A 12,934-nucleotide genomic window follows, 5' to 3' on the forward strand; every position below is an offset into this window, starting at 1 on the left:
CCCCGTTCAAATTATGTTTTCAAACAATACTACATGTATAAATATTTAGTTTTACGTTGATGTGTTATAAAACAAATTGTGATAAAATGTTGCTTTAAGATATAATTGATATGGTATAGTCACACTTAGATTGTTTTAAAATAAAACTATGTGGGAAGTAATGATTAAACAACAATATCTGCGATTAATATCTTGGAATCCAGTCCTTTTAAAACATACTTTGTACTGGGCATAACTTCGACCATAACGACTGAATTTTCAAATGCAGTTACAAAATGATAGGCTCGCGAAAAAACTAGAGCTGCGCAGTAAGGCATCCTGCCCAATTGAAGATAGACAAATGTTGCAAATAAATCTAGTTACTCGAAGGAGGATAATTTTGTCAAGCATGTGTGGATTTTACAATTATGAGGCAAGTGATGGACATAGTGTCCTACGTACAAGGTTGCATTTCAAGTTCAGATAACAGATCTAAGAACACTAAGTGCGGAACATATTTAGCCCAGCAGGGATGGATTTTCACATAACTTCTCAGGAGTGAATGCTACCTGCGACAGTGTGCCACGTGCAAAACAGGTCTTTTGTCAAAGTTAAGGTGTAATGTAAATCCGGTATGTACTCCTAATAAAGATGTTTTAAATTGAAATCAACACCTTGAAAAGAGCTAATCATCACTAGATAATACCGCGCTAGCCTAAGAAAATGCTGATCACTAATAGAAATTTTAACGCGCTAGTAAAAGAAAAGTCTACACGCTCGTCTGAGCATTATTTTGTCCGGTATATATCAATTTTCAGACAAAAAACAAATACAAACATCTCGAGATGTCGCGCATTACAATGTATCCTTAAATCGAGATTGAAGTCATTATTGAAGTTCGAATATTTGTGGCTGTTTGAATCATCAAATGACATTAAATCGTACCAGTAAGATGTGTTATATAGCATCCATGCAGTCTATGCGTCACTTTTACAGGACAAATGTAAATGATGTGCTTTAAGCGTATAAAGGTCTCGCATAAAGAGATTTTGGAATCAATTAATAGCAGAAATTATGGGTTTATATCATCTTTATTTTTAACTTTATCAAAACAATAAGATTCAATCACCCCCCCCCCCCCCTCCTAACTGTCTCTATCAACAATTTAGATTAGATAAAGCTTAGTTTCGATTTATGAGCTTAACAAACTTTAAAGACAAGAGATATGCATTCTAAATAAGATGCATGCATACTATGACTTTACGTTAATTAAAATGTTGTTTTCTTTATGCATTAAAGAAAGTTGTATATGTATTACTAACATACTTCATTGTGGCAATATAACTGTTGTAACAAAATACTGCTCGTCTTTCAATTGTCTTTGCAAACACTCGTATTCTGTTTAAAAATCAATACATACCGTGGAATGAGTGCATGACTGCATGTAAGCCGAGATAAGATGATACAGGAAGTAGTAAATGTTGATTCATTATCCAGCTCATTTTTTAGAAAATCGTTTTTTAAAAACGTACTGGTGCACGAGACTTATCTTTAGAAATTGCGTTAAATTCAACAGTTTGTTGTAGAAATGCGCACACAACTTCTTGTTTGGATTTGTCTTATTTCGTTTCAAATATGCGCTGTGTCGAGTTGCGTTGTTGTGTCCGGTGTTGTCGGTATTGTAGCTGTTGCTGCTGCGAGTTACACCTGGTTGTACTGCCGATGTTTCGAGTGCTGCGATGATCACTGGCTCTCCACTAACGTAACTCGTGAGTATTTTTCTTGCATTTTTAAAAGAGTTGGAGTTCATGACGCTATCGATTCTCTTTCTATTTATGTTATTATAGTCTATAGATCATTTACCGTCATTTACGTTAATGCTTAAAAGCTAAAATACAAACATGACGCGATTTTGGTATTATATCAAAATGCATTGTACGCATTTTTTGGTTTCTATGTAAGCACAGTTATAATACACTGTAATAAACCACGTATATTTAGAATTGTCACTCACTCTACGATCCAAGGTCTATGGGCAGCATCTTGTTACAGAGACGGTGGTGAAGCAGTTACATGGTCACTTTCGATACCAGCCGAGAAAGGCTCTTGTACTTTCTTTTCATGGAGGACATGGAACCGGAAAGACATATGTGAGCAAAATCGTTGCCGAGCAACTGTTTGCGCTGGGCATGCAGAGTAAATATGTCCATTTCATATTAACAACCACAGATTTGTCAGATGGCATTGTATCCACCAACAAGGTAAACTTTGTCATAATGTATGTATATTTGCATACGTATATGTTTGGATTGTACTTCCCTCGACAGTTCTGCTCTTTTTTTAAATATTTACGCTCAGACTTGTGAAAATGAATGATTGAGATGATTTCAATAATTCTGCTCCATTTGAAACATCTAGCAATATATCAGATTTGTTTTACTGCAACAATTTGATTTTGAATAATTGTTTGATTTTATGCTTTGAGTATCCGCTCAGTCTTAACAATGTCACCCTTTGACTCATTTTCTTCAAAAACTACAATCCGTGTGTGTTATTTCAGATGAAACTTCGCGAGAGGATTGAGCAAGCTGTGAGGATGTGTCCAAGGTCCTTGTTCATCATTGACGAGATTGACCAAATGTCTGCCGTTGTCATGGACACCATCAAACCATTCCTTGACTACCATGACAATGTCGACGGCGTGGACTATAGGCAGGCTGTATTCATTTTCTTAAGGCATGTACATAATTTAAATCTGTCATATGAAAACGGACGCAAGGCGATCACTATTTTAACTGTCATAATGGAAGTATGTTGGTTATCAGGGTTCTTTGGCGAGCAATTATTATTAAAGGAGCATCTGAAAGTATTTAAGTAAGTAAGTTATAAACACTTTGAGGACGTTTAGACATGACCGCACTTGCACAGGCCAATCACAACAATAAGGCCTTCATCTTTGTAAGTGCTCAGGTGAGCATTTGGGGCCATCATCTTAATATTGGTTGTGATATAACTATGAAGTCAGAATTGCCAATCTTGCATAGTCTTGGTTCAACAATCATTCCTTAAAATAAGAATGGCACAAATAGCTCGAGTGATAGCATCACTTGTTCTTGGGGATTTTTAATAGATCACTATTGATAGGTGAATAGGTCGCCGTGGTGTAATGGATATGGTGTCCGCCTAGCGACCGGGTTCGATCCCCACCGTGGGAGCGTTCTTTAGATCTCCCCCAAAAACATCAAGTACTGGTTCTAGGCCCAGGAAACGGACTCGAGAGCGTTTATTGAAAGTCTCAGGCTTTCGATGCAATCGAGCTAAAATAAATAGGTTTAAACTAATAGATCACTTTATAGTAGATGTAGTCCTTTAATGACAACTTAGAAAGCGTACTTAGAAACACATGCAGATAAATTTTAATGCATGTGTCTTTTTGCAGTAATGACGCAGCTGAAGAAATTGCCAGTAAGACATTAGAGAACTTGCAAAATAAAAAACGGTAGTCGATCACAATCGAACAACTCGAGGAAGTAATGACACTACCTGAACGCCGCGAGGATTCGGGTAAGTGCAAATCTGTACCTAGCATGACTTTTTACATTTTCTAGTGCAGTTTATATATTCATTCTATAAGTTTTTAAAAGTAACTTTAAGGTTCATGGGAGGGATACAATTCCGTAAAACCTCGCTTTGGTTTTTCTTCATTCAATGTGGTAAAATATGGTCAAACTATATATCATTTTAAAGCTTAAGACGGATAGAATAACATAAACACATTTTAGACATTCAATATTTGTGTGCTTTATTCATATTTTGGTTTAAAAGCAATACATTTTTACACTAATTTACAAAATCTCAATATAAAGTTAGGAAGGATATGCACTACCTTAAGTTGAATAAATACAAAGCTATATACATATACAAGGTCAAGTTAGCAACATTTCGCAGAAAACTATTGTCATAAAACAACAAATGAGTTTTTATTCAACTGCCTTTTTTGGATAAATTTCCTAAACAAAGTTCTAAAAATAACTTAAACGTAACTACTTTATAAAAATCCAGGTATGCTGGATAATAAGAGTCACAATTCTCTTTCAAAGGCTTAACAATTTTGTTATTTACCTCTCAACCAAATTGCAAATTTTAAACCATCTCAAATTGAAATAGATCGCAGACGACATATAAAATTGTAAAGGAATATAAAGAAATTGGCAAACCGATTGATTTTATATTTCGATTCCTTCTACCCATTTTGAAAGCGTGGCCATCGCTGTGCTCCGTAGAAAAACGTGCAAAACAAATCGGTCGAAACCACGTGCATTGGTGAGAAAACCGGGTATGTGTATACACATTCCTGAGAAAAAACATATATTATTTTGACAGTTGGGTGGCAACTAGTAAAACAACTATTAACATAAATCAGCAAGAGATCGCACTAAATAACAGAAATGACCACGTAGAGATATCATCACTTACCCTATTTCAAATATTTTCCAGTTGAAAATTGTCCCCCACACGTCTTTTTTAGTTTATTTGTATTGTTTTTCTGGAACCGTAATTCATCTCACAGAACATCCATCCAACTTCCGTTTTTTTCACTTTCGTTATTAAAAACTCCGTTTAAAAGAATTATTTCTACTTTTAGATCGTTAAAGCGATGTATTTTTATATATTATCATTATAATAGTACACCGTGATGAATTGAACGGAGTTACGTATCGATCTTTCTGTCAGTCTATTTGCGTACTATTTTATGCGCAATAATATAAGTAATGTGATTCGACAACGATTGTAAACATTGGTGAAATGCTTCTTACATAGTTATTCTTTTGAGTGTCTATGAGGTCTGATCGTGCAGTTTGCAAACATCAACGGAAAGAGTACAATCCAATGCATTGTCATCGTCAACCGTTTGGAATGTCAATAAGCCGATGAGTGAGTTTTTAGCATGTTTCTTTCTATTGTATTAATTTAAAAATGGCTGCACCCATGGTGATGAAATGACATGTGTGCGAGTTTTGATATTTCTAGATATGTTAACTTTTATTACTATTTAAGCGTAACTTGCCCTCGTCAATGTCGATATTAATCACTAGTTATATAATTTTCCGCCGAAATACGTGGAATAAACATTATTCAGATTGTTGAAAATTATGTATATTTTATTGTTAAAATCCCTTTGTAGTTTGATTGATTTTGTGGATGTTATGATACGTTGATGTACAAAATTGGTAGCAGTTTGAAGGAAAAACATCCTTTAAAGCATATATGTATACATTTTCAATGTGGTACTCTTCCTCTAGTCAAATTTGAGTTCAATGCTAGGGGTCCCACATTTTTCAAATTGAAGCCTCTACATGAACCTTAATTGTCTATATTATTCATTAATATAAATGCCCCTTTGGAAGAAATGGGGTTATATTGCTTCGCGCCTGTTTGTCTATTACATTTGCGCACCATGATTTGATTTTGGCCGGAGAAAATTTTCTACCTTGCGTCATTTTGATCATACAAATACTGACAAGTGAGTCGACGTCAATCATACATATCACGAGTGCCATGATTATGACCAAGTTATGCTACTTATTGACATCACACCTGTGTATTTAATAAACCATCTTTTGATTGAAGGGACCCCTCATTACCTCATTTACGTTACGGAAATCAATGTTTTTAAAGGAAAATAACAAGATAATATCTCCATTTAATATTCCTCTCTAGTATAATATTGGAAGAAATTGGTTTACCTGCTTCGTTATATTGAGTTGATAGCATTATTTGCTCAAGTTTAGAAGAAACAATATTTATTTATTTATTTTTACATTTCATCAACACTATACATTATACAATTCACATACATAAAACCAGCATAAAAGTGTTGCCAATCAATAATTTGATTTACAAGAGATGATATCAAATTAACTTTCATGATTACATGACTAGTATTAAACATGTACAGTTAGATAAAACCGTTGATTTGATCATATGGCACAAATGATGCATGGAATATGTTCTCATTTGGTCATTATAGTAATCACAGATACTGTATATGGCATAAAATCAAACCAACACATAATATCCAACTGGTTGAAATGTTAACTGAAATGCCAAACCTGGAAGACCTCACACATCTATCAGCACTATTACTTTAATTATAATAACACAGCAAAAACCCTGGCTTAGCCCCGTCAAATGAAAAAGTATAATGTGTGACATTCCCTGCATGCAACCCATCAGTTACGAAAACTACAAGTATTCTCCTAAAATATCATGATACATTCAAGAGTTAGAACAAAGAGAGGGTAGTTATACCTAGGTTTTCTTTCAGCATAAAATATTCATAAAAGAAACTAAAAGAGATTAAAAGGCACCTAAAACATAAAAAATTGACCATCCCCCAATAATTTCTAGACTGTTACCTTGGTTAACAAACTCTCTCCTTCTTACCTTTTAAAATCATAATAGAATTATATACAAATTCATATAGAGCTAGGTAATTAAGTAGTAGTTTGTGCCTTATATAAAATTTCAAATCTAAGTTGAAGTATATAATAACAGGTTTTGGCTGTTACCTTAGCTAAATCAAAGTTGCAGAGAACAAATACACATTTTTTGTTCATCTGACAAGTGAATAAAATCTTTATTAATTTGAATAGCTTTATCGTATAAAACAGTTCTTAATGCCTCATAGGCTGGGCACTGTGTCAAAACATGTGTTTCAGTTTCAACGGCTGATTTAAAAATAGGACATATACGTTCATTTAATGTAATGTTCTCATATCTCCCTGTCTATAATCTAAGAGGGGCAACGCCACATCTGAATTTTGACAATGCGGCTCTATGCTTAAAAGGCATTGCTACACATACATATTTCTCTGTTTCAAATTCCTGTTTATATAACTGATATGTACGTAACTTATTTCTAGATATCCTATTAGAGCCGGTGTGACTTGATGCTTTGTTTTTCCAATCGGTTATGAACATATGCATACATTTCTCCGAAACAATTTCACAAAATCTTTTACTTGACAATTCAGAGCTGGTTTCTAAAACATGCGACAAATTTAACAAATGCATCTGTTGTACAAAATTTAACTGCTAATTTTTACAAATATAACCACTTTTTGATTTACAAAATGCAAACACTTTATAATTTAGTCTATCATTATTTGAAACCTATGCCACTGACGAGCGACACAAACCAATTGTTTCACATGTGGTGGTGGCCAACCAAGCTCACCAAACAATGCTGCTGTTCGTGTATATTTACCAAGACCCAAATAAAAACGCATTGCTCTATTTTGTATTGCATTTATGCAAGAATGGGACTTGTTTCCCCAAATTGAAGCGCCATATGAAATTATAGGCCAAATTTTGCTTTCAAATAATTTGGTGAAAACCTTACCTCCCATGCTTTTACACTGAGCAATCAACAAAAACAACGTACATAAAACTATTCTATGGTCCAATTATAATGTTTGAGCTATACGCTATAAACAACTAAAAAAATGTCAATAGCTAAACGTGACATTGCCCTCCTTAGTAAGCTTTACGTCAAATGGGTCCGATCAAATAACCGGATGTTTTTATATTCAAATAGTTCATTCAATACTCGTAAGTTTTACAAAAATTATCGATATGATATTCCAGAAAGGTGGGATAGTTTTATAATCATTCTCATTGGCACTATAAATTCATTATCAACATAATATGTTTTCTCAAAACTGCCTTGTATAACTCTTTGTGCCAGGTTATGTCGTGTAAGGCAATTAAAATTGCATTGAAGGGAAATCACTTGCATTACTATCATAACATGTTTTACACTCAAAACACTCAGGCAAAATAGTTCAATAATTAAAAAAAAACGAATCAAATTAACTGTATGGTAATCATATTCAGTATTTAGTTTATATTGAGTTAATATTTCAATCAGATTTTGGAAGAATTGTTTCTAAGAATTGGAAAATATTATGTAAAATAAAGCAAAAGTCTTAATGATGTTTGCGTTTGCATTTAAAAAGGGCAAATGGCCTTTGATTTATTTTCAGATGGCATGCCAAAAATGAAAACGGTACTTAGATGATCGGCTATGTAATATATCAGACCGCTTAACACACTGTATATTTTGAGTTTGTCATACGTAGTTCAAATAGTGTAAGCACGTAATGCACATACATATTTTAATATAGAATCCCATGTGTGTCACACGAACAATAGATGCATGTAGAGCTTTTGTCATATTGTCGATTTTCCTGAAAGTCAGGGGAGGGGGGCATACGTGTTTGTAAATCTTTGGTGCATACAATGTATATGGTGCAATACATTATACATATCAGGCGATGTTTGGCGCCGGAAGCTTGTATCGAATGCCCTGATATCCGCGCACGTGCCCTTTCTGCCCCTGGAAAAGAGCCACGTGCAGCAATGTATCCGGGAAGTCCTGAATGAGGCTCGGTATTCGACGAGCGAGCGCGAGACGGAAGCTCTGGTTACCAAGGTAGCGGATAAGATGATCTACTTCCCCGAGCCAATAAAAAGGTTCTCTAAAACTGGCTGTAAAGGGGTTCGTGAAAAGATTTATCAGGATTTGGAAGTCGATTTTATGGAACAATAATGTTTATTTCTCATTTAAATTGTTTTAATCACAAACATGAGGTTGTCTGTAGTGTGTAATTTAGTATGTCTAAATGTGTGTTTTTCTAATATATTGAATAAAAATATAACATTATACATAGTCTCAAAAATCATAGTGTTCTTCTAAATATTGCTTTCATATGTATTTTAGTTCCAACAACATGCTTCAATCCTAAATACATTCTCATTTATAAAGACAATAACATATTATTAATGTTGTTCGTTTTAATGGAAAATCAAAGCACAGCTCGAAAGGTCCGCTCTCTGTTTTTGTAGTCTGTTAAACAGATATGTGAATTGTGCTTTTACAATCAAATCTAGGTACCATAAACTAGAACACTTAAGTGATTGAACTGTTATTTCGTTAGCAAAATTTCATAACCAAATGTACACATAGTGAACGCTCACACAACTTTTCAAGGGGGGATATGTGCTCATTAAAAACAATGTTTTGTGGGGTTTTTTTGTTATTGTTGTAAATGTAATTCTCTTGGGCCGATGGCCTATATTTACTTAAATAAAATTGTTTGAATTGAGTTGAGTTGAAATCAGTCTTATTTCAGTTATAATACTTAAATAACAGCACATCATAGTTTGCTTCATATACAAGTGTGTTCTAACTATAACACATATAATAAATGTTTTATTATTTGTCTTCTATAGTATCTATATACAATAAATATTAATGTCTCATTCGAAACCAAATGCTACAATCGATTCCCGTTTAATATACTACGTAATTTGTAAATTCAAAAATTAGAACAGTGACTTTAGAAATTATTTATTTAATTGAATTTTCATGAAGCAAAATTATCAAAAGTAAGTGTTGTTTCCGCTAAAAATATCATTTAAAATCCAGTATCCGCCAGCAAGAGCCAAAAGACGTCAATTTAGAGCACTTTTTGATTAGGATTGTGTCAAAAGATGTTTATTTGTCGAAACGCGTCCAATGTACACGTATTTTGAAAATGTGATTTAATGTTGGTGCAATATGTGGCTATATTATATACGCTAAGTCCATTGACAGAAGATTGTGTTGTTTATATTTTACGTTTACCATACATTTTCAAACGTGAAGTAAATTTACAAAGCGTATTATTTTAAATTATCAAGGTATCATATCATGGTAAATATTAAATGTTGACGCATAATTTTCTTTGGTTCTGTTTTGAATCGTGGCAAAAAGATACTAGACTGGTACTTTGAAGGTCCTTTTTTGTGCGAATATAACCGCTGTTTAAATAATATCATGTTTAACTTTTAAAATGATGCGTTTTATTTTTAGAGTCCATTATCTGTAACGAACAAAAATTTAAGCCTATAAAAACAGAATGGCAGAAGAAAAGGTCATTCAATTAACAGCTATTTTTTAAAATCGTTTATAAAACAACTCTTACAGAATGAGTCATTGTCAACAAGCTTTAAATCCCAAATCTGTGTTCGAAGACCACAAGAAGAAATTGAAACTGTAAAACAGAACTAGCCAGTAACACATTGGGACGTTACGGTATTTATTTTCGTTCCTACTTAACTATATTTTCCTAATTCTGGATGGCCTCCCTCAGTCAACAAAGTTTTGAAACGTAAGGCCGGGTACTATAACATCGTCCAGATATTGCCTTTATGGTATAGACTATCTTTGCGTATCTTATTTTGAAATTTTACTCATATGTAATCAGTATCATCTATAATTCGGAAGAAATCCAAGTCATTTTTAGGAAAGTTTCTGAACATTGATTCAATTCAATAATCTTAAAATTCATAAACAAATATATAAAGCTCTTAAGTCATCCAGCCATAAACAAATATAAAACGCTCGAAATTAATCCATCCAAAGTAACACTTAATGTGCTAAAATATATTTGCGAGAAGAAAAAGAAATAACAAATAACTGCTCAAATGTTGATATACAATCTTCAGATATTGCTTTTAAACGTGTTAATATTTTGGAAGTAATACACCGGTCGGTAGCTGTCTAGTAAAGGGAGTAAATATGTACACCCTGTAAATTAAATGTGACTGATACAATCAGTTACTCAGCCCAAAATGTAATATGAAGTTAGAACCCCGAATTTACTGATATTTGATTAGTCACTTACTGACAAATCAAGTTGAAAATTAAACGAATGAGTAAGCTTCAAACTTCCGGTATTGAAAGAAAAATTTACCTACCAATTAAGGACTCTCGGACATTCAAAGTTGCAAACCCTTAATCTTTTTCCCCATTTTATTTTGAAAAAAATTTGTTGCAAAATTCAAAGTTATAAACATACATTTTGATCAATTAAGGCCTATTTGATCTACATACATGCATTTTAAATATGCATTAAAATAGTAAATTAGGTGTTAGTAGTTGAATAAAGTAAAGAAAAGTTGTGTTGTCTCCTTGTTTAACAAGAACTATACCAATCCCACACGTTGGCAAAAAATAGGGTAACTCGCCCTTGAGTCGATTTTGCCCTTGAGTCGGACATTTTTATCTCTGTAGCTTTCAAAGATCAGTTTTGTTTAGCATGATTTGTGTCATTATAACGAACAATGTACCCTCCATACTCAAAATAAATAAAATTTGGAAATGAAATTTCATCAAATATCATCTCACAATGAATTTGGATTTGTTTATGTTTTAATTACTTCTGGTGACGGAAAATTCAGAATTTTCAATTATCGATTATCTTTATACCATCGGCATTTTGGTCAAATACGTTTGGCAGCACTCACAAATGACTTTATATTGAAAACATAACCTTTGTCTATAATAATGAAAGGTAATTTTAGTGGTTTGCTCTATTGTTTATGTATTACAGTAAAAAATGAATTACAACTCAATTAGTCCTTAAGGCGAACGCAATTCGCCCTTATGGCGAACATGAGTTTATGTAATGGCAGAGGCATACGGATGAAAATTAACCACATATTGATTCCAATTAACATGACTCAATCTATAAAGAATCCCATAGCTCCCAAACAACAAAAATCACACAATGTTTTACCTTTTTATGCCTGTACTTTTATTTGTTACCCCCAGTGCTAGAAATGGTGCCGCTGTTGTAAAGGTCGGATAGACACTACACGTGGCCTGTCATTTTTTCCTCTGTTTATAACTTATTTTCGTCAACATGTTGACAAAAGAATAAACTTATAAAATCAACACATGGCTGTTACTGTGCAATTTGCATTTTTATAAATATAGGTAATGGATAACCCAATAAATGCTAAATACAAATCTGTGTCCGTGTTAAGGGCGAATGTATCCGACTCATGGGCGAATTCAGTGGGTATTGTTATTCAACTATTTTTTGCAATGAGCTGGGATCAAATAATTATTTGTAAAATAGATTAATATGATATGATAGTTAAAGCCTGCACAAGCTGAGTCCCGGCTTTAATCACAAAGCTTTTTATTATAGACTTATATACGCTAACCCGTCCGACTCAAGGGCGAGTTACTCTAATCCCACGCTTGTATAAATGGCCACCTGTGAGGACAATATGCGCATTGTGTCACACCGGTCTTACTGACCTGTGTGAATGCGCGCTAAGCATTGTGGGAAACGGACTTTTTTCCATCATGGCGTTGGTAAACATAATAAACACGGAAGTGAAAAATGGTAATTAATTATTATCAAAAACAGGCCCCATCAAACCCGGCCAGCTGTAATATATACATGGATGCAGTTTATGCTTCAAAAGGAGCCACTTTTCATGTCAGTCTATTGTTTGTAAGAATCACTAAACACGTAACTTAGACTAACTAAACACGTTGCAAGACTGTATCTTCGAAATAGTAAATAAATCAAAATCATTAATAAATATTTATAATTAAATACCTGCTTAAATTTGAGAAAGTAAACGATTTAAAATAAAAGCTGTGAACATTACAAGGAATCTTACATGTAGGCCTCATGTGTGAGAGGATTAATCAGGGATAAAATAAATGGAGTTCAAAGGATCTAACATTTTGAGGAGGACGTCATAGTATCTTGGACATTTGGCACTTTCATATATTTATTTAGTAGATACTGAAAATGCTGAATGTGCTAATTGCAACATCAAAGACAAGCAGGTGAGATTTTTACAGCTTTATTCTTCTTGACATAATGTTGTATGTTTTCCATTTAATTTATATGGCGCTCTAGTCTTATTTATAAGACGTGCAAAGAATTTAGAGATACTTTTTATATGGGCTAAATTCTTTGCTCCAAATATTACCCATATAAAAAGTAGCTTAATATTTAAGAGCGTCAAAAATTTGGACTAATGGCGCTCAATTTTAGCTCGGCTGTTTTCGGGGAAAACCCAGGTATTGTCATAGCTCGTC

At 33.5% G+C, this 12,934-nt stretch overlaps 1 protein-coding gene across 3 annotated transcripts; it reads left to right on the plus strand.

Moving 5' to 3' along the window:
* Positions 1–1,341: 1,341 nt before the first annotated feature.
* LOC127879431 (torsin-like protein) lies at positions 1,342–8,462 on the plus strand. 3 transcript variants are annotated; one of them, XM_052426260.1, is made up of 5 exons: positions 1,342–1,748; positions 2,032–2,240; positions 2,540–2,715; positions 3,419–3,543; positions 8,316–8,462. In XM_052426260.1, exons 1-4 carry the CDS (start codon positions 1,568–1,570, stop codon positions 3,480–3,482), a joined length of 630 nt encoding a protein of 209 aa, XP_052282220.1. In that variant the 5' UTR covers positions 1,342–1,567; the 3' UTR covers positions 3,483–3,543; positions 8,316–8,462. The 3 variants fall into 3 exon arrangements, with proteins under 3 accessions (XP_052282220.1, XP_052282221.1, XP_052282219.1); XM_052426261.1 differs by having other exon boundaries at positions 1,352–1,748; positions 1,981–2,129; XM_052426259.1 differs by having other exon boundaries at positions 1,385–1,748; positions 1,981–2,240.
* Positions 8,463–12,934: the final 4,472 nt, after the last annotated feature.

Source organism: Dreissena polymorpha, chromosome 4 (genome assembly GCF_020536995.1).
Source record: "Dreissena polymorpha isolate Duluth1 chromosome 4, UMN_Dpol_1.0, whole genome shotgun sequence".
Lineage (NCBI taxonomy): Eukaryota > Metazoa > Mollusca > Bivalvia > Myida > Dreissenidae > Dreissena > Dreissena polymorpha.